The 27,938-nt window shown below is 40.0% G+C and overlaps 3 protein-coding genes and 1 pseudogene across 3 annotated transcripts in view; all 4 read left to right on the forward strand.

The window, feature by feature from the left end:
- The window catches only part of LOC122658567, an 86,181-nt gene that overhangs the window by 14,233 nt on the left and 44,010 nt on the right, over positions 1–27,938 (forward strand). Inside the window, exon 2 of the mRNA XM_043853580.1 lies at positions 19,195–19,202. The gene's annotated coding sequence lies outside the window, so the exon portion shown is untranslated. The remainder of the gene's footprint in view (positions 1–19,194; positions 19,203–27,938) is intronic.
- On the forward strand, positions 3,849–26,994 carry LOC122658568 (uncharacterized protein At4g08330, chloroplastic-like). Its single transcript, XM_043853581.1, has 2 exons — positions 3,849–3,901; positions 26,543–26,994. The coding sequence occupies exon 2, from the start codon at positions 26,573–26,575 to the stop codon at positions 26,954–26,956; it is 384 nt and encodes a 127-aa protein (XP_043709516.1). The 5' UTR covers positions 3,849–3,901; positions 26,543–26,572; the 3' UTR covers positions 26,957–26,994.
- On the forward strand, positions 3,911–4,416 carry LOC122658320 (annotated as a pseudogene).
- On the forward strand, positions 22,469–24,052 carry LOC122658321 (polyol transporter 5-like). The gene is made up of 2 exons (XM_043853241.1): positions 22,469–22,542; positions 22,653–24,052. The coding sequence occupies exons 1-2, from the start codon at positions 22,494–22,496 to the stop codon at positions 24,050–24,052; spliced, it is 1,449 nt and encodes a 482-aa protein (XP_043709176.1). The 5' UTR covers positions 22,469–22,493.

A 27,938-nucleotide genomic window follows, 5' to 3' on the forward strand; every position in this document is an offset into this window, starting at 1 on the left:
GGGCATCGAGGAAAAGGATAAATAAATAAGCCAAGGGCTAGAATTTACTTCTCCATTGCCATGGTGTGTCAATGGTAAGCCCGTATCATGGTCAATAATTTGTAACTGGGTTTGACCACCAGTGAGAACAGCTCACCAGCATGTGGCAGTGATAACCACACGTCACGGGGAAGAAATAATAATTAATTATGATCCGGGGTGCGGGTATAACAACTGGAAAGGGATTTTGAAACGCCGCCAGAACCAATGGATGTCGCGTATCTCAGAGGCAGTGGAGAGGAGGATCCCGACGAAGATGACGACGGAGAGAAGGGACATGGCGAGGCTGTGGATTACAGGGATGGCGCCCAGAGGCCCCGGACGGTGGCTGTGGCAAAAGAGAGCCAAGAAGAGGTGGAGGATGACGGAGAGGGTGAAGTAGGCGGCTATGGAGGAGAATAGGAAGACGATCTTTGTGAGAGTTTTGTGAGAGTGAAGGTTGGTCCCTAATTTTATCGGGCACACTTTTGGTAGATTTGTGCTGAGCAATGCAGAACATGTCCAACATGTTCTGTCAAAAGTGTTCTGAGGAACAGAAATTTTGATTTATCCACCAAAAAACAATTTCTATGAAACACTATTTATCAAACACTTTTTAGGCATTTTTCTGTTTCTTAGAATAAAAAAACAGTAGAAACAATTTCTTATAAGGTTATCAAGCAGTGCCCTTGTTTCTTCACTTTTGAAACACTTCAATTGAAACAAAATAAGGATTTTTTGCAAATCTGTGCCCAATAAAATCTTGGACACCAGCGAGAAGTGACTTTTTACCCAAGCAACGTGTCTTCTCCATTTGTGAAGATCCGAAGGTCTCCTCCACTCTGCGACATCGTCTTCCGCCGCTGCTCAGGTAAATCCTCTTCTTCTTCTTCTCCTTCTCCTCCACTTGTAGCTTCTTCTTCTTCTCTACAGCTTTTTCTTCTCCTTCTTCCTCTGCGTAGCAGCTTCTTCTTCTTCTTCTTCTTTTAATTTTTTTGGTTGCAATTTATAGCATTGTACTCTGATTTTTGCAGAAACCCTTAAAATCCAAGGCTTTGAAGGTAAAACCCCTCTCCTGCGAAGGTCTACTCACAAGCCCTGACCTCCTACATACCGATCTAATCTCCAAACGGTAAAACCCCTCTCTGCTTCTTCCTATTTGTAGAAAAAAAAAAAAAAAAAAAAAAAAACCGCCTCTTTTGTTTGATTTTTTTGTCTTCCGATTTGGTTCTCTTTTTTTTTTTTTTTTTTTTTTTTTTTGGTGCAATGTTAATGGAAGTTTGTGTAATGTTTAATGGAAGTGTTCAGATCTGGTTCTCTGAGGAAAATCTAAGGCCGTGTTATTGTTTTTTTTGTTAGTCATGGCCATGGTATTGTATGTTGTGCAGCTCTGTTCTCTGTTTATTCATACTATATTCTTCTGTTATAGATTAGTTCATGTGATAATCTGTACAGAGTGTGATAAACTTGAAATAATCGTTCTTTTAAGAACTTTAGGTGAATTAAAAAAAAAAGGAATACAATGAAGGTCTTGGAACTAATGCCTTCATAATTAGTCCCAAAAGCTATTGTAGTAGGTTCCCCTTTCTTCTTCTTTATTTTTTCTTTGGAAAGGGGGTTTGAGAAGGGGTGTATAAACCAACTCATCTGTTGCGGATAATTTCATTTATTATTTCAGACTTCAGAGTTCATAGCTCAAATTCCTTGGTCTTCAAGAGATTCTATTTCAAATTTTTAGAAATGAGAAACCAAAATGGAATGCACCAGCCTGGTTTATTCCATAGCAGGGTACTATTCTACCACAAAAGAACAGGGACTTATGTTAACCATGTGCTTACAAAATTTATAATTCCTATTAAATGTTGGCCCCCTCTACCTTGCAAAGAATTACACAACAATAATTCTATTTGATCATCTTTTATTGATTCTTTTATTTTGATGTTACATATGTCATAAGGAAATGGGAAAAAAAATTCATTAGATTAGAATCTAACTAACAAACTCAGAGATTTCGTTCAGTTTCAACTGAGATTTAGTTCCATGGCTGGAACTCATTGATTAGGAGAAAGAATCTCATCAATTTTCTCTTGACCCTAGAATACTTCTCTCATATACCATGAGTTCATGTGAGCTTGGACAGCTGATAAGAAAGAGACTTTCCCTGCAAGAATCCAGGTTGTCATGATAATACGGAATCCTCCTTACAAATTCATTCCACCTAATGATATCGCCTCAACTTGGATTCTATTTTCTTCTGAGATTTGGAGTTGCTTTGGTGGCTCCTTGTAGACCTCCTAATGTAAGACCAAGTCACAGTGATCTAGTCCCAAGCAGGATCTCAATAATTATACCCAAACAGGTTCTAAGTTCAGACTTACAGTCAATAATATAAACCCAAATCAGATTTGTAACAGTAAAAAATTTAACTCAGGGAAAACAGTAGGTATTCAGACCCTAAATAGGGATCAATCACCAACCAAGAGTAGGTCTCTAAGGGTTGGTCAAACCCTGTAATTCGCAGACCAGAGGGGTTACAAGTTGCTGAGATATTGCAAACTAATGAAATTAGGAACTAGGTTCAGAATTAGAAGGTTAAGGAATAGGACATTAGCTGGCAGATATGCTTCAAACTTGGGTCGAGTGAAGTTCTCCAGGGGAAAGAATAACCCTTCTAATATGGTTCAGACCAGATGCATGTCTGCAGAAATACATCACCCAAAGCTGCAGCAGAGTTGACATGGAGTGGGTGAGTGTGTATAGGAGCAGCAAGGGGTGGGTGAGTGTGTGAGTTTGTGAGTGTGTGTAGGGGCAGCAAGGGGGTGGGGGTGAGTGTGAGTGTGTGTAGGAACAGTTCAAGCTTTTAGGTGAAACGGTAACAAACCCTTGAGAATCACATGTAACCAATTTAGATCTGATGCAGCTTTCATCTACAATTATTTTTCATTAGAGTCTCCCTCTCACCCCTTTACTTATCTCAGTAATTTGTACCCCCAATCTCATACTTATACTCTCCCACAAACTCTACTTAGTTGTGTCTTTAGCTCAAATTGGTAGAGCACTTGGAACATGAGCATGTCTCAAGCATGTTCTAAGAGGATGGTGGTTCGAATCCGCCAAGATCCTTTTTGGATATTCATATATGATAATGGTGGATGTTTTCATTTTAATCTTAAGTTTAGTCAAGTAATGGCATTTCTGTAATAATTCATTAATTTGGTAACAGGTGTTTCAGAACAGATTTTACCAAACAGATTTGTGTTGTTTTTCTGTTCTAAAAACATTTCTGGAACATGTTTACCAAGCACCATTTTAGAGCCTAGAAACATGTTTCTAGCATAGAAATAGAAATCATACCAATAAGGGCCAGTTTGGTAACACTTCTGTTCCAGAACAGTTCTCTATATTTCTTTGAGAGAGTGGGGTAGTGGTGGTGGCAGCAATGGGGTGGTTGGGCATGGTGGTGGTGGAGGCCCGAGACCGATATTGATCCCGATCTCGATCCCGAATACTAAAACCCTGATTCCAGTTGATTTCTATTTCACTGAAATAAGATGCAAAAATCAAACCAAATAATTTCTGAATAGAAATTACCTCATGAAATTAAAATAGAAATAACGATTCTTTTAACAATTTCGAATTTCAATACATATCGTCTTACGTCTACCCCGAAGTTTCCGTGTCTTTGACGGACATCCCTGTTATTACATCTTACCGGGAGAGGTAGTTCTGAATTCTGATAGTTTTGTAACTTTGAAAATTCTCTTTGATAATTTTGATTCCTTCTCCATGGAAGGCTTCTATTTGATCCTTTGATCTTTCGCCTTTTGGTGGGCTGCGTCAAAATTTCTTCGCCGCTTTACATATGGAACTTCAACTTCTCTCTGGCTTTATTCTTTAACCTCTCTATCGGTCGGACATCTCTTCGTCTGTATTCTGTTTAATTGATGGCTTCAATTTACACTTGTGCGGAATGCGAAACCAACTTGAATCTAAGTACCAGCCAACTCTTTCCTCCCGATTTTTACTTTGAGTCCAGCAGTAAGGGCACTCTCTCTTTTGCTGCGATCGATGAAACCAAATTCAGATTTGAGAAAGAAGACAAGTTGATGCCTTTCTTTGAGTCTGAATTACTGGGGAATTCAGAGGAACAGAACCAAGATCAATTGCAAAAGCTGTGGTCATCCTGTCGGGTATATTTACGATGATGGTTCTCCCCTCACCAACAGTCCTGGCCAGTTGCATATGGTTCCAAGTCAGGTTATCCCCAGGGCGCCAAGGTACAGGCTTAAGATCAAAGCTCTCAAGATTAAATCAGAAACCTGGATTTTCGTTCTCGCTTTCAGGTTATATAGCATATTGGCTATATTACAATTCAGTCAGTTTTCTTGTTTGAAATGATTACTGGTATAGAACCCACTGCTCGGTCTAGGCTGGGTCTGGGTCTGGGTCTGGGAAGAGATTGTGACTTTTTTGTATTTTGTAAGGGTTATTTCTTTAATGGGTTTTCATTTACCTCTTTATTTCTCCCCCTTGATGTAGATATTGGTTGTAATACAAAATTACTGTTTCCTTATTCAGTTGAGCTTAATTCTAATTTTTATTTTGAGTTATTGGTTTTAGCCCCCCAACCTCTTCTCCTGTACCTGAGTTATTGTCTGCCTGGTGTTGTTGATTCTTACTTTCTGTACTCTCCTGTTGTTCAATAGATGTGCCTTTGATTGTTTTATCGGTCACTCATTCTCTGTTTTTCTCTGTGTTCGTACACGATTGAATTATAGAGCTGTTTTTTTCATCACTTATGGTTTAGTTTCATTTTCGCATTTGGTTCTGAGTTTTCAAAGTCTCTAGTCCACCATGAAATGGGATGGTGGATAAGTTTTCCTATTCCAAAACCATCATGAACTGTGGAACAGTTTAGAATAATATAAATGACTTTGAACTATGTTTCTTTTTGCTTCTTTGCTAAAAGGTGTCAAATTGTGAACCTTGACTTTGACTATAAATTAGAGTAACATGTCCAGAACATAAGTTTTTTTGTAGTGGAATCCTGGCTTTAGTATGCATCAGGATTGTTTGAAGTGGATTATGAATGATTTCAATTTCAATTCTTTCTCACTTTCTAAATTTCCCTAGTGCACCATTGCTTGCATGGATTTGGGTGGGTAAGTAGAGAAATCTGGATTGTTTTAGTGCACAAGCTCCATTGAATACTTTTGGGGATGTAGTTAATCCTTTCTTGTTTTCTTTGGTTATGTTGTGTAGGATGTGGAACTGAAATAATTGTTTCTCTAAGTTTGAGGTTTTTATCCTTTGGTTAATTTGCCTATCAGGTAATCAGGTTGTAACCAAGGATTGTATTAAACTTTGGGGAAATTTCCATCACTCCCCTCTACTTGGCCTATGTTTACTCAAACTCCCCTACACCAAACTTCTTTTTTGATTCCCCTGGAAAAATGAACTTCCACCTTTCTTTCTCCCCTGGTAATTCAGAATACCTAAATTACCCTTTGCAACCCTCTCTCCGGCAGCAATGCCCTCCCACCTCTCTTTTTATGTATATTGGAAATCACATGTATATTTGTGTGATGGTGTAGACACTGAATTTTGTCACCCCCTCGGCGATGATGAAAACAGGACACGGACAGACATCGGCATCTCTCTCAAGAAGGACTCTTGTCCCTACATCTAAACCAAATCACCCTAACATCCCTAAAATGACTTATAAGACCCTTTTACTAAATGTTGAAGGAGGTACTGCTCACCTTCCCCAACCACGACGGTCCCGCTAGCCGATTAGCGGGCCGTGGGGGTGTAGGGGGGCGGAACCCCCGGACAAAAAATTTTCTATAGAGTAAAACAGGAGAAGAAAACCCAAAAAGACCAAGCCCATGGGCCCAGACAAGGCCCAAAATCAAGGAAAATATGCACTGTGCCCCCACGGCGCCATGGACATCCCCACGGCACCACTGTACTTTTCCCACGGTGCCGTGAAGGGGTGTGACATAAGCCTGCTGACGTCACCCACGGCGCCGTGGAGGACTTATCTGGCCAAGGGTGACGGTCCTCCCTCCCCTATAAATAGGAGGGTCCCCCTCCCTCCAAAAGACAGAGTTTTTCGGGTAGAGAGACCCTCCAGGGCTTGTTTTGCCCCCTTTTCACCCTCTTTTCTCCCATCTTTCCCTCATGAGTATGTGAGTGAGTGGAGTTCTTTGACGTGGGTAGATCCTTCGGTGCTCGTAGGTATTGTTATCCCGTCAGTGTACGGATAACAAAAAACCCCCCTTCATAGCCGTCATTCTGTCTGTATACAGATAACGAGAATCCCTTATATAGTCGTTACTCTGTCCGTAGTCTGAGTAACAAAACTCATCTCAGATAATCCTTATTCTGTCCTACAAGAGAGAGACAAGCCGATCGTCCGTCTCCACCTGAGCTGTGGGACATCATATATTTCGCACTCGGTGCGTTTTCATTTATTTTGTGTATTTCTTGACAGGTATCTGTCTCTTTCCTTCTTATTACTTTTGGCATAATGTAGACAATTAAAGTAACTCGTTTTAGTATGCATAGTAAATGATTTTTCATTTTTTGTCATGATTAGTGCATCATAACTTAGCGTTACATGTTAGTATAGGATATATTATTAAGGGAGAATATTTGAAAACCAGCATCTAGTAGAAAGACTGGTTTATCCGGGCGAGGTGGGTGCCTAACACCTTCCCACCATCGTAATCTGACTACTTACCTTGAATCTCTGAGTAGATCATATGGAATCACGTAGCCCTTTCTACTAACCCTGGATGGGGCTACACCCATTGGGTTATAGGCCCTAATCCTAGGTGTTGACTCCATTTCCTTATAAAGCTGTTGGTGGAAAAATCCAACACCCACACACAGAGGCGCAACGCACATGGTGGAAGTAGCGCGGGCATGCCAGGGCCTTTGACGTAGGCCCAAACGAAATTGGAAACGGCCTGTCTTAGTTTCCAACCAGGACAAAACGGTCCGTTCTAACTTCAGACCGAAGTGAAACGGCTTGTCCTGACTGGCGAAACGGCCTGTTCCAAGAGGCCGAAAACGGCCCGTTCTGACTTCTAACCAGGACGAGAAGATGATCCTTCCGTGCCTGAGTAGCTCTAAGGTCTTTTGAGTAACAGCAAATCGTGATGGACAAAGCAAAGGAAGAAGATTGAAGATCAAATTGCTTACTTACAGTCAATATCCGATTGGAGTCATTACAACCTGTGAAATCCAACATTGACGAGATTTTCAACTTAGTGTTCACACTGCCACTATTTTACTACCAAATCGCATAATTTCACAGAAACGAATTTGATGAAGCTTCACAACTCTGCCAGCCATGGATTGATGGAGCTTGCAACTTGATGTTAATGGTGGTTGTCTTCTGAAACACGGGCCAAAAGACAAGACGGTTGGAGTTGTTCTCCAAGCATCTCCAAAAACGGTCTTGATGAAGCTTCCACAACCCTGCCAGCCTCGGACTGATGAAGTTCGCAACTCGATGATGATGGTTGTCTTCTGAAACACGGGCCAAAAGACATGGTTGTTGGAGTTATTCTCCAAGCAAGGCCTACATAAATACCCCTTGAAACACAAGCCAATGAGACATTGGTGGCTGGAACCCAACTCCAACAAAAATTACAAAGAGGGATGAAAGATTACATCCTGAAAGATAAAAAAGGGAAAAGACAAAATAAAGATAGAGACAATAGTGTTTTGTTGATCCGTTGAGTGATCTCTTTCTTCAATGGAGACTTCTGCCTTTTATAGATGGATCCCATAAAGGCTCCCATTTGGTAGGTGCCATAACTGCTGCACCCATGTACCTACAATCCCTTGCTCCAGTGCTACATGTCCTTGACTTTGCACATGACCCCTTTGTGAATTAATTCCCACTATTGCATTTCCTACTTTTTAGATATCTTCCTAGTGTGGTGGGCCCCTTTCATTCCAAAGTGCTAATCTCCTGTGCCATGTGGGGTTTGTAACCTCCCACCATCTATAATCATGGTGGATCCCACCTTTCCACTCTGCCAAACCAAATTTAAAATGGTAACTATCTGATGGCAACGTGCAATGCACGGCCTTATGGCACGAATAACCGCATCCCAAATTGTGAGATTTGGGTACTAACAATGCCCCTAACAATCCCATTTGAACGAGGCCACACGAGTTCGAATGGGATTGTGGACCTGATCTTATCGGTCTTATCTTCTTCTCCTCTGGAATGAGGTTTCTTCCTCTTTCCAATCACCATAACCACTTTCCTTGATAACCATATCAGTTAAGGATACTTGTAGATGATGGATCCCACACCCGTATGACCATATGCGAGAAAGATGGAATTCTAGGAAAATTGGGAGGGATTTAAGAGAGATGGAAGTAGTGGGTGGCATGTGGAGAGAAAAGAGAGATAATTTAGGGAGAGAGAAACGTAGGAAAGTTGGGAGAGATTTTAGGGAAGAGGGAGTTTTAGGAGAGAGGGGAGTCATGGTGGCACATGGAGAGAATTAGAGAAAGAGATAATGGAGGGATGAGAGATTTTAGGAAAGAAAGATGGGAATTGTGGAAACATGTGAGAGGGGAGAGAGAGAGAGATAATGGTTTATCTTTAACTACCCACGTCTCATACTCCACTGAGCCAAGTGAATCGGCTTCTTGCTCCGTGTATACCTCAGATTTCCCATTTTTTCCCTCTTCTTTTTTTTTTTTTTTTTTTTTTGTAACAGCCTACTCTCTTACAGAAAAAGTGGCTGTGTGGCAAATTTCTGCCGCCCTCTTTTTTTTTTTGCAAACTGAGTACCAAGTCGATCGATGTGACGCACATTTTATGCCCCTAGAACTGGAAATGAAGGACCATGACTCCGTGGCTTAGTGCCATGAAAAGGTGAAGGTCCTCTGGCTCTTGATTTCACACCCAATGGAAACTTCGATCCACCTTTATTTTGACTCTCCGATGGCATCATCGGCAGAACAAAATTTCAAAAAGAGAGACCGTCGCTGCTTACATCAGGAATGCGAAAACCAACTTCGATTTAGGAAGGTAGGTGAAGCACGACAGATCACCCGATGCCAATAGATTATCTCGACCTTAATCGCAAGCACGATGGATTATCACAGCATCAACAGAAAGACTTGCCCCTTGCTTGGTGACGTACCTACCTCCTCGAACCACCCAAATTCTGTTGGACGTAAACCGTGCCCCTTGTTGATGGGCTACGGCCTCTCAGTGTTCATTGATAGCGAGAATTTCCCCTGGTTGAACACATTCTCACTGCCTGATTTGGGAAAGGATTTCCTTTATCGGCATTTCTTCTTCCTCGACCCATCACGATTTTGCTTTCTGGAGTCCCACAAGGCGTGCCAAAATGTGTTGGTGGAAAATCCAACACCCACACACAGGGGCACAACGCACGTGGTGGAAGTAGCGCGGGCGTGCCAGGGCCTTTGACGCAGGCCCAAACGGAACTGGAAACAGCCTGTCTTAGCTGCCAACCAGGACGAAACGGTCCGTTCTAACTTCAGACCGAGACAAAACGGCCTGTCCTGACTGGCGAAACAGCCTGTTCCAAGAGGTCGAAAATGGCCCGTTCTGACTTCTAACCAGGACGAGAAGGGGATCCTTCCGTGCCTGAGTAGCTCTAAGGTCTTTTGAGTAAAAGCAAATCGCGATGGACAAAGCAAAGGAAGAAGATTGAAGATCAAATTGCTTACTTACAGTCAATATCCGATTGGAGTCTTTACAACCTGCGAAATCCGACATTGACGAGATTTACAACTTGGTGTTCACACTGCCACTATTTTACTACCAAATTGCACAATTTCACAGAAACGAATTTGATGAAGCTTCACAACTCTGCCAGCCATGGATTGATGGAGCTTGCAACTTGATGTTAATGGTGGTTGTCTTCTGAAACACGGGCCAAAAGACAAGACGGTTGGAGTTGTTCTCCAAGCATCTTCCAAAAACGGTCTTGATGAAGCTTCCACAACCCTGCCAGCCTCGGACTGATGAAGTTCGCAACTCGATGATGATGGTTGTCTTCTGAAATACGGGCCAAAAGACATGGTTGTTAGAGTTATTCTCCAAGCAAGGCCTACATGAATGCCCTTTGAAACACAAGCCAATGAGGCATTGGTGGCTGGAACCCAACTCCAGCAAAAATTACAAAGAGGGATGAAAGATTACATCCTGAAAGATAAAAAAGGGAAAAGACAAAATAAAGATAGAGACAATAGTGTTTTGTTGATCCGTTGAGTGATCTCTTTCTTCAATGGAGACTTCTGCCTTTTATAGATGGATCCCATAAAGGCTCCCATTTGGTAGGTGCCATAACTGCTGCACCCATGTACCTACAATCCCTTGTTCCAGTGCCACATGTCCTTGACTTTGCACATGACCCCTTTGTGAAATAATTCCCACTATTGCATCTCCTACTTTTCAGATTGCTTCCTAGTGTGGTGGGACCCTTTCATTCCAAAGTGCTAATCTCCTGTGCCATGTGGGGTTTGTAACCTCCCACCATCTATAATCAGGGTGGATCCCACCTTTCCACTCTGCCAAACCAAATTTAAAATGGTAACTATCTGATGGCAGCGTGCAAAGCACGGCCTTATGGCACGAATAACCGCATCCCAAATTATGAGATTTGGGTGCTAACAAAAGCATGATCCCAATTCCCATGATGATATATCGGAACGGTACGCCGTTATTCATCGAAGACAATCCTTGTCGCCAAGAGGTTGAGGAACCCTCGTCCCGAGGACCACGGTATTTACAGATGGAAATCTTGCCATCTCTAGGGAACTATTCATTTATAGTACTGATTATTTCAGTGCTCACTGAATCTTCTCAAGACCCCATCAATGGCAACATTGAATGCATGCTTAATACCACCCAAACCCTCTTTTGGTTCAACATACACAAATCTCGGTATGTAGTCGATGATCATTTTTCTCATTCTCCTCACTTCTTCTCTTCTAAACCGCTTAAGAACCCTTCTTATGGAGATGAGGAGGTGCGTGATATTCCTGATTGGCGGCATGTAGATGTAGCTCGATCCCCAATTGCTGTCTTTGGACCTATAGAAATCCCAGGTGATGCGGTGAAGTGATCCCAGCCATTGGATCGGTTCCAGAATGGCTCCTCCCTTACCACTTGAACAGCGTTTCCCAATAGTAGTCTTGGTTTTCAGTGCTGTAATTGGACCAGATATACTTACCTACGATAAGCCCTGTAGAAAGGATGGTTGAACACAAGGCGGAGTTTGTGTAGAAAGGAAGGTAGATTGCTTTGGCATCCTCTTCCATCAAAGCGTTACAAATTCAAACTTAAATGTGTAAATCTTTGTCTCAAGAGACCGATCTAATGAGATGGTGTACACAAGTATATTAGGAAAGGGATTTTTCACTCGCAATTGATGTGGGATTAACACTCCCCCTCAAGTGTAGGTGGGTCGAAATTACCTGTGGACGGAAATAGGAAGGGGAGGATGGAGCCGGATGGAATGGAAGGGATGCAATAACTTGCTTTGATACCATGTATGTTTTCCATCTCAAAAGACTGGTCTGTTAAGTGGAGGTACTACCAGGTATATGAATGGAATGGGGATCCCACTTACAGATGATGTGGGATCTAACATTCCCCCTCATGTGTAGGTGGATGAAAGAAAGGTGCACAGAGGTGGCACGTAGTTAATCCTTGGCCTCCCCCCTCCCCCCTCCCTCCTCTTCCTGCCTTCAGAACATCCAAGTCCAATCGACACTTTCCCTTTTTTCAAGTGAGGAGCCAATGACATTCAGCAAGAAACTGCAATTCTGAAATCCCAACTACAACTTTCTATTGCAGGCCCGGTTTGGTTTAAATTTGGGCCAAGTTTAGTATAGGTTTGGGTTGGGTCTTAGTTTTTTGGGTTTCAGTGTTGTAACAGGCTGAAATATAAAGCCCAAAGGTGTAGTTTTAAGGGGGGTGCACGAAAATTATTATCTTATCCTAAGTTGAGTAAGTTTATGAAATTTAGGGTCCTTAGTGAGTTAGTGGTCTAGTTAGGAAAGTCGTAGTAGTTGACTCAATATAGGAGATTTTTTTTTTGTTTCTATGAATAATCAATGTAACCAACCCCCCATCCACGAATAAGGGTGTCAATTTGGGACTAGAACCGAGAACCGTCTCGCTAAAACCCAGTACAGGATTGTCCCATTAATAAACGAGACAGTATGGGGATCTGAGGAGTGATTTCATTCAGATTGAAGGAGCTAAAAGAGCCAGGGGTAGGCCTAAAATGAGACTAGGATAATTGATGAGGAAAGACATGCCTAGCTTTGGATTTGTAACAAGTATGGCTTTGAATAGAGCTAATTGGAGAAAAAGGATCCATTTAGTTGGGGTAAGGTTGAGTTGAGTTATTTCCCCATAAAGTTTCTACTCATATGGGATCTACATTCTTCTTGGTAATTATGTATCTTTTTCTTTTTTTAACCCTTGTGGGCAAAAGGTTTTGTGGTCTGCATTGACAACAAAACCTTACGTGGTTTGCAGACTTAGTTGTGCCATGTGACTGGATGATGTGGCAATTCTGCCTGGTGGATATCTAGGGAATGATCTGGATTGTCCGTGTGTGTTAAATTTCAGCCTCAAATTAAAATATTTACCCTCCCATGTAATGGCCAAGCACCCTTTTGGTACTCCCAAAATTTTCAATGCTTTGTTTTGCCACTTGGCAAACTACATTCCAGCTGAAACTTGACATGGGAGCAGAAAATCTTGGGGTCCACCTCTCCACAATATTTGGGCGCTATCCAAGCTGCCACGTAGCAAATGCGTGCAGACCACATAAGGATACATGGTCTGGACAAAACCTCCACCCTTCTTTTTTCAACTTAGGTTTTGATTTGCAGTGGGAGATATAATACACTCATTGAGGATGTGAAAGTGCATTTGAAGAGGTTGGATTGAGGGCTCAACATCTGTTGCTTTTAATGTTGTCACCAACCAGGATATTTTTAAGGATTGTTCTAGAAAAGGGGAGAAATCTGTGGATTTGAATTGCACAGAAAAGCTCTTTTACTCAGATGGGAGCATCTAAAAGAATTGAGGACTGCAATATGTGGTCTGTGGGAGAAGAATTTTTGTAGGTTTAGGCTTCGTTTAGTTAGATCTGAAGTGAATAACATTTTGATTGATAAAGTAAATTGTAATGAAATAAATGGAAGTGATTGAGTGGAAATAGTCAAAAGTAAAGTAGGATCAACACAGTTTACATCAATATCAAATTGCATGGTATTCCACATTTTTTTCCATTGTTGGTTAAAATTTAAGCTAAAATGATCATTAATCATTTTATGCAGAGACAACTGAAAATTTTTCATTTCCTACTCTCTCTGTTTTGAGGCCCACTTGTTTTTCCTATCAATCTACATCAACTTTACTTCCAATCAACACCCTATTGAAAAATTCCTTTTATATTTTCCTTTTCATTTCAATTAATTTCCTTTTAATTCAATTTACTTCACTTTAACCAAATGGAGCCTTAATGTTATCACCCATAAGATGATTTCTAAGCAAAATTGTATTACAGGTCTTTATTAATTCCATGAATACATGCATTAATTCTGTTTTATTATTAATGTATTCCCAACTGAATGTATGGAATGAACAGATGTCTGCACATTTTGCTCAGCTTTATGGACATGCTTCCATGGGAATATTGTCATCCTTCTTGTCTATTTCATTAAAAATTTTCCAACCAGCCTCAAGCCAATGCACATATATCCAACTTTGCTGCATTGGTTGGAAGCCAAAGAAACAGTTGGAGACAATAACTGATAGAAATAGTCAAGTAGAGATCAACATTCCAGAACAGAGCCCAATGGATTCCCTTCTGCTTAAATCAGAAACCTAGATTTTCGTACTGGCTTTCAGGTTATAGCATGTTAGCTTTACTGCGATTCAGTTTGTGACGATTACTGGTATAGAACCCACTGCTCGGTCTGGGTCTGGGTCTGGGAAGAGATTGTGACTTTTTGTATTTTGTAAGGGTTAATTCTTTAATGGGTTTTCATTTGCCTCTTTATTTCTCCCCCTTGATGTAGATATTGGTTGTAATACAAAATTACAGTTTCCATATTCAGTTGAGCTTAATTCTAATTTTTGATTTGAGTTATTGGTTTTACCCCCCACCTCTTCTCCTGTACCTGAGTTATTGTCTGCCTGGTGTTGTAGATTCTTACTTTCTGCACTCTCCTGTTGTTCAATGGATGTGCCTTTGATTGTTTTATTGGTTTCTCAATCTTTGTTTTTCTGTGTGTTCATACATGATTGAATTAGAGAGCTGTTTTCATCACTTATGATTTAGTTTCATTTTCGCATTTGGTTCTAAGTTTTCAAAGTCTCTAGTCCACCATGAAATGGGATGATGAATAAGTTTTCCTATTCCAAAACTATCATGAACTGTGGAACAGTTTCGAATAATATAAATGACTTTGAACCATGTTTCTTTTTGCTTCTTAGCTAAAAGGTGTCAAATTGTGAACCTTGAATCTGACTATAAATTAGAGTAACTTGTCCAAGACATAAGTTTTTTGTAGTGGAGTTCTGGCTTTAGTATGCATCAGGATTGTTTGAAGTGGATTATGAATGATTTCAATTTCAATTCTTTCTCACTTTCTAAATTTCCCTACTGCACCATTGCTAGCATGGATTTGGGTGGGTAAGTAGAGAAATCTGGATTGTTTTAGTGCACATGCTCCATTGAATACTTTTGGGCTCCCGTGGACGGAAATAGGAAGGGGGGGATGGAGCCGGATGGATTTCTTTGATACCATGTATGTTTTCCATCTCAAAAGACTGGTCTGTTAAGTGGAGGTACTACCAGGTATATGAATGGAATGGGGATCCCACTCACAGAAATCTGGATTGTTTTAGTGCACATGCTCCATTGAATATTTTTGGGCATATTGTTAATGTTTTCTTGTTCTCTTTGGTTATGTTGTATAGGATGTGGAACTGAAATAATTGTTTCCCTAAAGTTTGAGGTTTTTATCCTTTGGTTATTTGCCTATCAGGTAATCAGGTTGTAACCAAGGGTTCTATTAAACTTTGGGGAAATTTCCATCACTCCCCTCCACTTGGCCTATATTTACTCAAACTCCCCTACACCAAACTTCTTTTTTGATTCCCCTGGAAAAGTGAACTTCCACCTTTCTTTCTCCCCTGGTAATTCAGAATACCTAAATTACCCTTTGCAACCCTCTCTCCGGCAGCAACGCCCCTCCCACCTCTCTTTTTATGTATATTGGAAATCACATCTATATTTGTGTGATGGAAATCTTACCATCTCTGGGGAAATATTCCTTTATATTACTGATTACCTCTTCAGAGCTCACTGAATCGTCTCAAGACCCCATCAATGGCAACATCAAACGCATCCATAATACAATCTAAACCCTCTTTTGGTTCAACATACACAAATCTTGGTATGTAGTCGATGATCATTTTTCTCATTCTTCTCACTTCTTCTCTTCTAAACCGCTTAAGAACCCTTCTTATGGAGATGAGTAGGTGCGTGATATTCCTGATTGGCGGCATGTAGATGTAGCTCGACTCCCAATCACTGTCTTTGGGCCTCTAGAAATCCCAGGTGATATGGTGGAGTGATCCCAGCCGTTGGATTGGTTCCAGAATGGCTTCTCCCTTACCACTTGAACAGCATCTCCCAATGGTATTCACTACTGTAATTGGACCAGATATACTTACCTACGATAAGCCCTGTAGAAAGGATGGTTGAACATAAGGTGGAGTTTGCGTAGAAAGGAAGGTAGATTGCTTTGGCATCTTCTTCCATCAAAGCGTTACAAATTCCAACTTAGATATGTGAATTTTTGTCTCAAAAGACCGATCTAATGAGATGGTGTTCACAGATATATTAGAAAAGGGATTTTTCACTCGCAATTGATGTGGGATTTAACACTCCCACTTCAAGTGTAGGTGGGTTGGAAGTTGGAACTACCCGTGGATGGAAATAGGAAGGGGAGGATGGAGCCGGGTGGAATGGAAGGGATGCAATAACTTGCTTTGATACCATGTATGTTTTCCATCTCAAAAGACTGGTCTGTTAAGTGGAGGTACTATCAGGTATATGAATGGAATGGGGATCCCACTCATAGATGATGTGGGATCTAACACTCCCCCTCATGTGTAGCCGTAGGTGGACGAAAGAAAGATGCACAGAGGTGGCACGTAGTTAATCCTTGCCCTCCCCCCTCCCTCCTCCCCCCTCCCCCCTCCTCCTTGCCCTCAGAACACCCAAGTCCAATCGACACTTTCCCTGTTTTCAAGTGAGGAGCCAATGAGATTCAGAAAGAAACTGCAATTCTGAAATCCCAACTACAACTTTCTATTGCAAGCCCGGTTTGGTTTAAATTTGGGCTAAGTTTTAGTATAGGTTTGGGTTGGGTCTTAGTTTTTGGGTTTTAGTGTTGTAACGGGCTGAAATATAAAGCCCAAAGGTGGAGTGGGGGGTGCACGAAAATTATTATTTTATCCTAAGTTGAGTAAGTTTAAGAAATTTAGAGTCCTTAGTGAGTCAGTGGTCTAGTTAAGAAAGTCTTAGTAGTTGAGTCAATATAGGAGATTTTATTTTTGTTTCTATGAATAATCAATGTAACCAACCCCTTATCCACGATTAAGGGTGTCAATTTGGGACTAGAACCAGGAACCGTCTCGCTAAAACCCAGTGCTGGAATGTCCTATTAATAAATGAGACAGTATGGGGATCGGAGGAGTGATTTCATTCAGATTGAAGGAGCTAAAAGAGCCAGGGATAGGCCTAAAATGAGACTAGGATAACTGATGAGGAAAGACATGCCTAGCTTAGGATTTGTAACAAGTATGGCTTTGAATAAAGCTAATTTGAGAAAAAGGATCCATTTAGTTAGGGTAAGGTTGAGTTGAGTCATTTCCCCATAAAGTTTCTACTCATATGGGATCTACCTTTTTCTTGTTAATTATGTATCTTTTTCTTTTTTTAACCCTTTTGGGCAAAAGGTTTTGTAGCCTGCATTGACAACAAAACCTTACGTGGTCTGTAGACTTGGTGTGCCATGTGACTGGATGATGTGGCAATTCTGCTTGGTGGATATCTAGGGAATGATCTGGATTGTCTGTGTGTGTTAAATTTCAGCCTCAAATTCAATTATTTACCCTCCCATGTAATGGCAAACCAGCCTTTTGGTAGTCCCAAAATTTTCAATGCTTTGTTTTGCTACTTGGCAAACTACATTCAAGCTGAAACTTGACATGGGAGCAGAAAATCTTGGAGTCCACCTCTCCACAATATTTGAGCCCCACCCAAGCTGCCACATAGCAAATGTGTGCAGACCACATAAGGATACATGGTCTGGAAAACCTACACCCTTCTTTTTTCAACTTAGGTTTTGAGTTGCAGTGGGAACTATAATACACTCATTGAGGATTTGAAAGTGCATTTGAAGAGGTTGGATTGAGGACTCAACATCTGTTGCTTTTAATGTTGTCACCAACCAAGATATTTTTAAGGATAGTTCTGGAAACTGGTTTTTGTATGGAGAAATCTGCGCATTTCAATTGCATAGAAAAGCTCTTTACTCAGATGGGAGCATCTAATACAATTGAGGACTGCAATATGTGGTCTGTGGGAGAAGAATTTTTTTAGGTTTAGGCTCCGTTTAGTTAGATCTGAAGTGAATACTAACATTTTGATTGATAAAGTAAATTGTAATGAAATAAATGGAAGTGATTGAGTGGATATAGTCAAAAGTAAAGTAGAATCAACACAGTTTACATCAATATCAAATTGCAAGGTATTCCACATTTTCTTCCATTGTTGGTTAAAATTTAAGCTAAAAATGATCATTAATCATTTTATGCAGAGACACAACCGAAAATTTTTCATTTCCTACTCTCTCTGTTTTGAGGCCCACTTGTTTTTCCTTTCACTCTACATCAACTTTACTTCCAATCAACACCCTATTGAAAAATTCATTTTTATATTTTCCTTTTCATTTCAATTAATTTCATTTTAATTCAATTTACTTCACTTTAACCAAATGGAGCCTTATGTTGTCACCCATCAGATGATTTTTAAGCAAAATTTTATTATAGGTCTTTATTAATTCCATGAATACATGCATTAATTCTGTTTTATGATTAATGTATTCCCAACTGGGTACGTGTATGGAATGAACAGATGTCTGCCCATTTTGCTCAGCTTTATGGACATGGTTCCATGGGAATATTCTCATCCTTATTGTCTATTTCATTAAAAATTTCCTGCACTGGCAGGAAGCAGAACCTGTTCCAACCAGCCTCATGCCAATGCACATATATCCAACTTTGCTGCATCGGTTGGAAGCCAAAGACACAGTTGGAGGCAATAATTGATAGAAATAGTCTCAAGTAGATCGAGATCAACATTCCAGAACAGAGCCAAATGGATTCCCTTCTGCTTACATGTTTGGGGACCCACACCTAATGAGGCCATTATATCTGTATGAGTAACACACACTTTCTAAATGTTTTCAAAGTATGCTGGGTAACTGTATATCTCTAGGAAAGATTTTGCCATGTTGGAAAGGGGTGATTTCTCAAACATCCGTTGCAGGACTCTGTTATCTATGGTAGCTTATGGAGGTGGAGTTGAGTTATGCAAGGCTAAAAAGTTTGGTTGCATATAAAGCTGAAAATCCGATCTGAATCAAATACATGGGAGCAGTTTTCAGAGTTACATGGCTGGTAGTTACTTTATATTGACAGTGAATATCCAATGTAGTGGCAGTATGGCAGCACATAGGAAAACTGTCTGTCTTGGTGTGCTATTTCAGTGGAAGTTACTAGCAAGGAGAAATTAATGTTCAACAAGAATTTGGTAACCTTCAACATTTCTCTCCTTCCTCAGCAGCAGCTGTGTTAAGTTTCCATGAAAGTCAATTGAGATTGTACAGTCATGTACAATTAAGAAGTTAGGAGCAGTGTGGTTCAATTTCAACGTATTAAAAGGACAAGTAAAAGCCAGAACTGACTTGGGTTGAAGTTATATAAGAGGACAGTGGTTGTGAAATAACAAAAAACATGAACATTAATAATGCAGGGGATTGGTAATGTAATCCTAGGTAGGAGTAGTTCCACTAGGAATCAGGGTAATAGGATCACCAAACAAGGCTGGCCGATTGGAACAACTTAGGCTAATTAGGGTAGAATTAGGGTTAGAATTAGGGTTTTGAGCTAGGGTTTTATTTGGTAATGATGTGCAGGTTTTTAGAAGTCTATTGGTGTAGGTTTGGATTGATTTGGATGAAGTTGGAAATCTAGGGTTTCGGGTTAGAGGCCTTGTGAAAATGAAGTGTTTTCAGGATCTAGGGTTTAGGGGTGGGAAAGGGGTCTATAGGGTATTAAAATGCAGTTTTAAGAGGCTTTAATGGCATAAGAATATTAGGGTTTGGAAGGGTTTTAAAATTCTGTAGTTTTGGACAAAATTGAATTGCAGGTTTGATGGAGGTTAGGGTTTGATGGATGGACGGGTGTGTGGATTAAGTTAGAGGATGAAGAGGGGAAGGATATATACAGGAAATTAAAATTACTTACTGGTTTGATCTCCTTCCAAGGCAGCAGCAGCAGCTTGAAGAAGCTCGATTGAATAAGAAGAAGGACCTCCCGATCTACAAGATGCAAGGAGTCTATCGGAGTCCACCAATCTCTTCACCTTGATATTGCCAACAAGGTAGCCTTGATATTACTCACAAGGTTCACTCAACAGAGCAGAGTAGCAGCTATGGCAGCAAACAAAAGCTTTTTCATTAATTAAATTCGTATACAATGCTGGGCTCCCTTACAAACTTATATAGAAGACTCAAAATAGACTTAGACACTAAAAAGGAATAGCCTAACCTATTAGATAACTTAAACTGACTAGGAAACTAGAATACTAGTGGAAATACACTCAAAACATGGCTGGACTTGTAGAGTCATAATCCAGCCTAACTTACATCACATGATCACTTAAGTTGTCACATGACTACTTAACCAAGTCACATGATCACTTAAATTAAATCAATTGGATGCAACCAATTTGAATCGGTTCAATTAAAAAACATAAAAATAAACTAAGTATTGGGCTAATCCCTTATGCAACCTATATACTCATATTTTAGATCAATAAAAGTGGCCTATTACATTAGAAACCCATGAGATCAAAGGCCCAACATGTATGTTACCCAACCCTAGACTTATTCTTAATAAAAGAAACCCAATTTAGTGATAAATCTGCATCAATTGGTATAATAGGGGTTTCATATTACTGATCCAAGAACTTGGGAGTAAGGCTTGGTTGAGCAGAGTCTAGTTTTCCCATTGAGTTATATCATTTCTTATTCTATAGTAACTACTATTTTCTTACAGGATTTTAAAACTACACTACTCCATCGTGTTGGCTGCCCTATAAAGGCAACCAATACTATCTAAGGGCACCCATCTTCTCATTGTATGAGGCTTTGAGCTTTGCCTTTGATATACTGTTGTAGTTTGTGAAGGATTTGTTCGTCATCCTTCGAAAAGGAAAGTTCCACTATTCTTTTCAGAAAATCAATGAGCCCTCTGGATCATCCAATGTCTTGTCCCTTGGGATTGAATTTTAATCCAGCAATCTATTTTGGACCAGATCAAAACTCATTTTAAACTCAAAATGGTTTTGTAGTAATGATAATTGATACCATTTCTAATAAACAATTATGGAACAAGGGTTGAAGCAAAATCAAAGCCACCAATTGAAGAGAGAACCAAAAAAAAAAAAAAAAAAAAAAAAAACCATGATTAAAAGACCTTGAGCTACCATTCCTGCCTCTGTGTGGGGGTTTAAATTTGTTTTACCACTGCCAACCATTTCTTTTAATACTTATTTATTTATCAATTTTTTTTAACAAAAAAATAACAGATAGATATACCAAGGTTTGGTAATGGGGAAATAGTAATTACCCAAGGATTCTTTTCCATAGTGGCTTTGGTTACTGACTTGCCCAATGACACAAGTGAAAATCTGAAAATGTAAAAGTCTTTGCATGTAGAATTTGCTGTATTAGTTATTGCTTGCAGCAGTTGAAGATTTAAATGGTTCTCTAAGCGCTTATATGTTGCTGAATCATAAAGAGTCATCTCTGTAAGATCTATACATAATCAGATGTGGGTTGATATCCAGTTGACCACTGTGATTTGAGGTTCACCCATCAATTGAGGGTCTGGCATTAAGAAGAGAGAGGAGGGGGAGGGGAGACCAATTTATCTTATTTTAAAATCCCAGCCATCTGAATTGCAGGGCTCATTTACAGAGGATGTTTGCTGGCTGGCCAATGCCCTGTTTTTGGGGTCGGATCCCTCTAATCTCACAAGCTAGATATGATATCGTACATTGTATTTAGGATAAAAATTACTTACTATGACTCTTTTATCACTCTTAATCTTAGAGCCAAACCAACCAGGCAGTTTCTCTTCGAATACATTGACTCTTTCAACCCTAAAAAACGATAAGAGTAGAGACTAATTAAAGGATAGAGAAGAACATTCAATTCGTTTTGGGAGGGAGCTGGGGAATTGCATGACCCAAATCTGAAGGTCACATTAATGGACGGGGTGGACGGGGTTGGTTTCCTATTTTGTAGTCTCTCTAAGGGATTGATTGAGTCTTAGACATTATGACTATATTTGACTTTGAAATACAACAAACGGTTATGAAGACGACTACAGTGGCCTTGGCCTTTTAATTGGAATAATTTCTTAGATCCACTAGATAAAAATGAAAATTACAAGATAAATAGGTTTTAAATTTATTTTACATCCACTATTTTTTATTTTGAAAAGTTTTACTTAATCCCCAAAGTTAGTTAGCATTCATCCAAAATAAAAGCAAATTTCTAAAATTGCCAAAACCTGATTTATTGAAAAATACAAAACTGTTTAAACCACATTGAAGCACTGAAACCTACTTATTGAAGCACTGAAACCTACTTATTTTGTAATTTTCGTTTCTATCTAGTAGTGGATCTAAGAAATTTTCCCTTATCTTTATCTCTGGATCTGAGTGGTTTGTGCCTACAATTGAGGAGTGCCGATGATGTGATTTTGTTAATGGGTGATCCATATTGGTACCACAGATGAGAAGACTCACATCTCTTGGAAGAGATTTGTTTACTAATAATGCCATGTAGTTGGATTTCTATTTTTAGTGTAGCATAGTACTACTTATTGATCGATCCAGGCATGAAATGGACTCAGAGTATTCTAATACTCCACTTCTCTGCCCTTGTCCCTCTCTCAAAAAGTTTGAGAGCTGAGAGACATGGGTGAAGGAGGAGTTCTCAACCGTGGCGTTTCTGCCGTGCCCCCACTTGAATTGCAGCAGCAGGGCAAACGGAAGAGTAACACATATTCTATGGTTTCTGCAATTTTAGCTTCAACGGTTTCTATTTTACTAGGCTACGGTACGTCTAACACTCCCTGTTTCTGTTTCTGGTTTTTGTTTCTGCTTTCTTCTCTAATTTCTGTCTCTGCTTCTCCTTCTTCTTAATTCATTCTTAATTCATTCATTCAGATACTGGTGTTATGAGCGGAGCCGCAATTTTCATCAAAGAAGATCTAAAGATGTCCGACCCACAAATAGAAATTCTAGTCGGAATCATCAACATCTGCTCCCTACTCGGCTCTGCCTTTGCTGGACGGATCTCCGATTGGATCGGTCGTCGCTACACCATCGTCTTTGCTTCTGTAATCTTCTTCGCTGGAGCTATATTTATGGGTCTAGCTCCAAATTTCGGATGGCTCTTGGTGGGTCGAATTGTCGCCGGAATCGGCGTCGGTTTTGCTCTCATGATCGCTCCGGTTTATACCGCTGAGATTGCTCCGGCGACTGCTCGAGGCTTTTTAACATCCTTCCCTGAAGTCTTCATCAATTCCGGAGTCTTACTTGGCTACGTCTCCAACATCGCCTTCGCTGGTCTTCCCGCAAACCTCAGTTGGCGACTCATGCTTGGAGTTGGAGGGATTCCTTCGTTGTTATTAGCATTTGGGATACTCGTCATGCCCGAGTCACCGCGTTGGCTCGTTTTACAGGGTCAACTCGGTAAAGCTAGGCAAGTACTCATTAAAACATGTGATTCCAAGGAAGAAGCCGAGTTAAGACTCGCCGAGATCAAGACCGCCGTTGGAATATCAAAAAATATTGTGGACGACGTAGTAACCGTACCCAAACACAACAATGGTGAAGGTGTATGGAAGGAACTCCTCCGACCAACACCATCTGTTCGTCGTGTCTTAATCATATCCGTTAGTTTATTCTTCTTCGCGCAAGCATCAGGGATAGATGCTTTAGTGTTGTACAGCCCACGCATCTTTCAGCAGGCCGGGATTAAGAAAAAGAGTGATATGTTGGGAGCGACTGTGGCCGTTGGAATTTGTAAGACAATGTTCGTCTTGGTGGCTACGTTTCTAGTGGACAGGATCGGACGGCGGCCACTGCTTCTTACAAGTGTAGGAGGTGTGATCGTGTGTTTGTTGGGATTAGCATCTGCTTTAATGGTGGTTGATCATTCGGAGAAGCCGCCTATGTGGGCCATAGTTTTGTGTGTGGCTATGACGTTGTTGTTCGTAGCTTCATTCTCGATTGGGTTTGGGCCCATTCCTTGGGTGTATGGTTCGGAGATATTACCTGTACGGCTGCGGGCGCAGGGTGTGAGCATAGGTGTGGCGGCGAACAGATTGATGAGTGGGCTTTTAGGCATGACATTCTTGTCACTGTACAAGGCCCTCACCATCGAAGGGACATTTTTTATGTTCGCAGGGATAACCGCAGGAGCGTGGATGTTTTTCTACGCATCCCTACCGGAGACGCGAGGGAAAACCTTAGAAGAAATGGAAGGATTGTTTAGTACGAGTATGTTTAAGTGGAAATCGTCCATGAAGAAGGATAATGATGTTGCAGAAAACCAAAATTAATGTAATATATAGTACTTAATTTGGAAATTTGAAGGGATATTTTCTAAATTTGAGGGAATTTTTATTGATGGCTGCTTGTTCTATCGAATTTTTATCCTTTGCTGTTACAGCACGGTGCATCTGTAGCGCATCGTGCGGTGCAGCAGAGGCCATGTGCACCATGTGGGGCCCGTTGTGCCACATGGCCTCTCGCTGCACCGCACAATGCGCTACAGCGCCGTGCTGTAACAGCAGGGGATGTGGTTTCTTGTTCTACCCAACAAAAAAAAAAAAAAAAATGATGGCTTGTTGCGATATGATTCCCGTACGTAATTCTCAATTAATCATGCTGATTTAAGCAGATCTGTGTACCCCTGGTAGGGCTGTAAATGGATAACCGAAAATCTGAATTCGATACGCATCCGTATCTGTTTAGGGGCATCCGAATTCATTTAGAAATATCCGAAAAAATATCCGAATACTCCGATAAAAATCTGAATTCGAATACTTAATTATAAAAAATTAAGTAAATAATGATCTTGAGGGTTTTTGAAGATTCAAAAGGTTCTAGAATATGAGGAAAAGAGAATCATGATCTAAAACTATGGATTGAGAGTAAATTGTATCCACTAGGGGGAGGAAAGTTCGGGTTACACAAGGCAGAGGTGTAAACGGATGCTCAAAAATTCGAATTCGATCCGCATTCGAATCCATCCGAATCCATTTAAAGGTATCCGTATTCGACCAAGGAATATCCGGATCCGATTACATCCAATCAGTATCCGAGTCGAATCCGATCCGTTTACAGGCCTAACCCTTGGTTCTTTTCACCCTTTCAAGGAGTGTGTCAGTCATTTTGTGTGTCTCTGTTCGGGTGCAGGTACATGCCACACTACGTGACCGATTAGCGTTCTTTATTGATTCCGAAGAATTATTAAGAGGCCATAGGGGCCGACGGCCTGTAAGAATCATCCTACCTTGCCATAAATTTTTTTAGGGCTATATATGTATATTTATAAAAATTAAAATATATGATTGCATTATAAATTTGTAATGACAATTTTTCTCAGTAATACAATCTTAGAAAAGTGGACTATAACCCTATTATCCGTTCTAAAAACTGGTTTTTGTATGGAGAAATCTCTGCTTTTGAATTGTATAAAAAAGCTCTTTTACTCAAATGGGAGCATCTAAAAGAATTGAGGACTGTGGGAGAAGAATTTTACATTTTGATTGCTAAAATAAATGGATGTGATTGAGTGGAAATAGTCAACAAACATGTAACCAGATGGGAATCCATTGGGCTCTGTTCTTTTCAAATAGTCATCCTTTGAAAGGAAACATCCACTATTCTCCCCTTTTTTTTATAATAATAGTAAAGAAAAATTATAGACAACCCCCTCAACTATGGCCTATTTTCATTTACACCCCCTCCTTTTTAAAATCTTGGTCCAAGTGGGAAAGAACCTATTTTTCAAACTCAATAAAGAAATCTGATGCTGTTGGGTTTGAATCACATCTTGATCCAAATTAACTTAAGGAAAAAACATGTTTAAATGAATGGAAAAATATCCCAGCTTGGCGTCTGCAGGTACAGTAGACACAAAGGGAGGTGAGATGACTGCCCACTCCATGAATGTGAAAATCCTGCACCCTGTTGATGCTTTTGTTTGTATTGTGGTCAGCTCCCATGTTGATGCATGGGTCATGCTGATGAGCAGAGATCCCTCTCCCTTAAATTAATTTACATGGTATAAATTTATTATATTTAATGTATATAAAAGTTCAATAGTATACTGATCCTAATCAATTTTAATTGATATACAACTGATAACTTATCATTTCAAAATTAAAACTGCACCATTTAATAAACAATTTTCACTTATTGGTATGATTTCTATTTCTAGTTGATAGATTTTTGGCCAAGAAATTGAAATTGTTTTGGTTGGATCAATCTGAAACATTTCAAGAATTTAAAATTCTTTTAAAGTTTAATTTTGAGAATATGTTCTCTATATTTCTTTGAGAGAGTGGGGTAGTGGTGGTGGCAGTAATGGGGTGGTTGGGCATGGTGGTGGTGGAGGCCCGAGACCGATATTGATCCTGATCTCGATCCCGATTACTAAAACCCTGATTCCAGTTGATTTCTATTTCACTGAAATAAGATGCAAAAATCAAACCAAATAATTTCTGAATAGAAATTACCTCATGAAATTAAAATAGAAATTTCGAATTTCAATACATATCGTCTTACGTCTCCCCCGAAGTTTCCGTGTCTTTGACGGACATCCCTGTTATTACGTCTTACCGGGAAAGGTAGTTCTGAATTCTGATAGTTTTGTAACTTTGAAAAATCTCTTTGATAATTTTGATTCCTTCTCCATGGAAGGCTTCTATTTGATCCTTTGATCTTTCGCCTTTTGGTGGGCTGCGTCAAAATTTCTTTGCCGCTTTACATATGGAACTTCAACTTCTCTCTGGCTTTATTCTTTAACCTCTCTGTCGGTCGGACATCTCTTCCGTCTTTATTCTGTTTAATCAATGGCTTCAATTTACACTTGTGCGGAATGCGAAACCAACTTGAATCTAAGTACCAGCCAACTCTTTCCTCCCGATTTTTACTTTGAGTCCGGCAATCCTAAGGGCACTCTCTCTTTTGCTGCGATCGATGAAACCAAATTCAGATTTGAGAAAGAAGACAAGTTGATGCCTTTCTTTGAGTCTGTGAACTACTGGGGAATTCAGAGGAACAGAACCAAGATCAATTGCAAAAGCTGTGGTCATCCTGTCGGGTATATTTACGATGATGGTCCTCCCCTCACTAACAGTCCTGGCCAGTTGCATATGGGTCCAAGTCAGGTTATCCCCAGGGCGCCAAGGTACAGGCTTAAGATCAAAGCTCTCAAGATTAAATCAGAAACCTAGATTTTCGTTCTGGCTTTCAGGTTATATAGCATATTGGCTATATTGCAATTCAGTCAGTTTTCTCGTTTGCGATTATTACTGGTATAGAACCCACTGCTCGGTCTAGGCTGGGTCTGGGTCTGGGTTTGGGAAGAGATTGTGACTTTTTTGTATTTTGTAAGGGTTAATTCTTTAATGGGTTTTCATTTACCTCTTTATTTCTCCCCCTTGATGTAGATATTGGTTGTAATACAAAATTACTGTTTCCTTATTCAGTTGAGCTTAATTCTAATTTTTAATTTGAGTTATTGGTTTTACACCCCCAGCCTCTTCTCCTGTACCTGAGTTATTGTCTGCCTGGTGTTGTTGATTCTTACTTTCTGTACACTCCTGTTGTTCAATAGATGTGCCTTTGATTGTTTTATTGGTCTCTCATTCTCTGTTTTTCTCTGTGTTCATACATGATTGAATTATAGAGCTGTTTTTTTCATCACTTATGGTTTAATTTCATTTTCGCATTTGGTTCTGAGTTTTCAAAGTCTCTAGTCCACCATGAAATGGGATGGTGGATAAGTTTTCCTATTCCAAAACCATCATGAACTGTGGAACAGTTTAGAATAATATAAATGACTTTGAATTATGTTTCTTTTCGCTTCTTTGCTAAAAGGTGTCAAATTGTGAACCTTGAATCTGACTATAAATTAGAGTAACATGTCCAGAACATAAGTTTTTTTGTAGTGGAGTTCTGGCTTTAGTATGCATCAGGATTGTTTGAAGTGGATTATGAATGATTTCAATTTCAATTCTTTCTCACTTTCTAAATTTCCCTAATGCACCATTGCTAGCATGGATTTGGGTGGGTAAGTAGAGAAATCTGGATTGTTTTAGTGCACAAGCTCCATTGAATACTTTTGGGCATGTAGTTCATCTTTTCTTGTTCTCTTTGGTTATGTTGTGTAGGATGTGGAACTGAAATAATTGTTTCTCTAAGTTTGAGGTTTTT

This window comes from Telopea speciosissima, chromosome 4 (genome assembly GCF_018873765.1).
Source record: "Telopea speciosissima isolate NSW1024214 ecotype Mountain lineage chromosome 4, Tspe_v1, whole genome shotgun sequence".
In the NCBI taxonomy this organism is placed as follows: domain Eukaryota; kingdom Viridiplantae; phylum Streptophyta; class Magnoliopsida; order Proteales; family Proteaceae; genus Telopea; species Telopea speciosissima.

What these genes read in the sequence shown, in the direction of transcription:
- LOC122658568 (XM_043853581.1), top strand. Translation starts at nt 26,573, where the DNA reads ATGGCTTCAATTTACACTTGTGCGGAATGCGAAACCAACTTGAATCTA.
- LOC122658321 (XM_043853241.1), top strand. Translation starts at nt 22,494, where the DNA reads ATGGTTTCTGCAATTTTAGCTTCAACGGTTTCTATTTTACTAGGCTAC. An exon ending in TTCTATTTTACTAGGCTACG is followed by an intron (nt 22,543 to 22,652) that starts GTACGTCTAACA and finishes TCATTCATTCAG; the next exon opens with ATACTGGTGTTATGAGCGGA.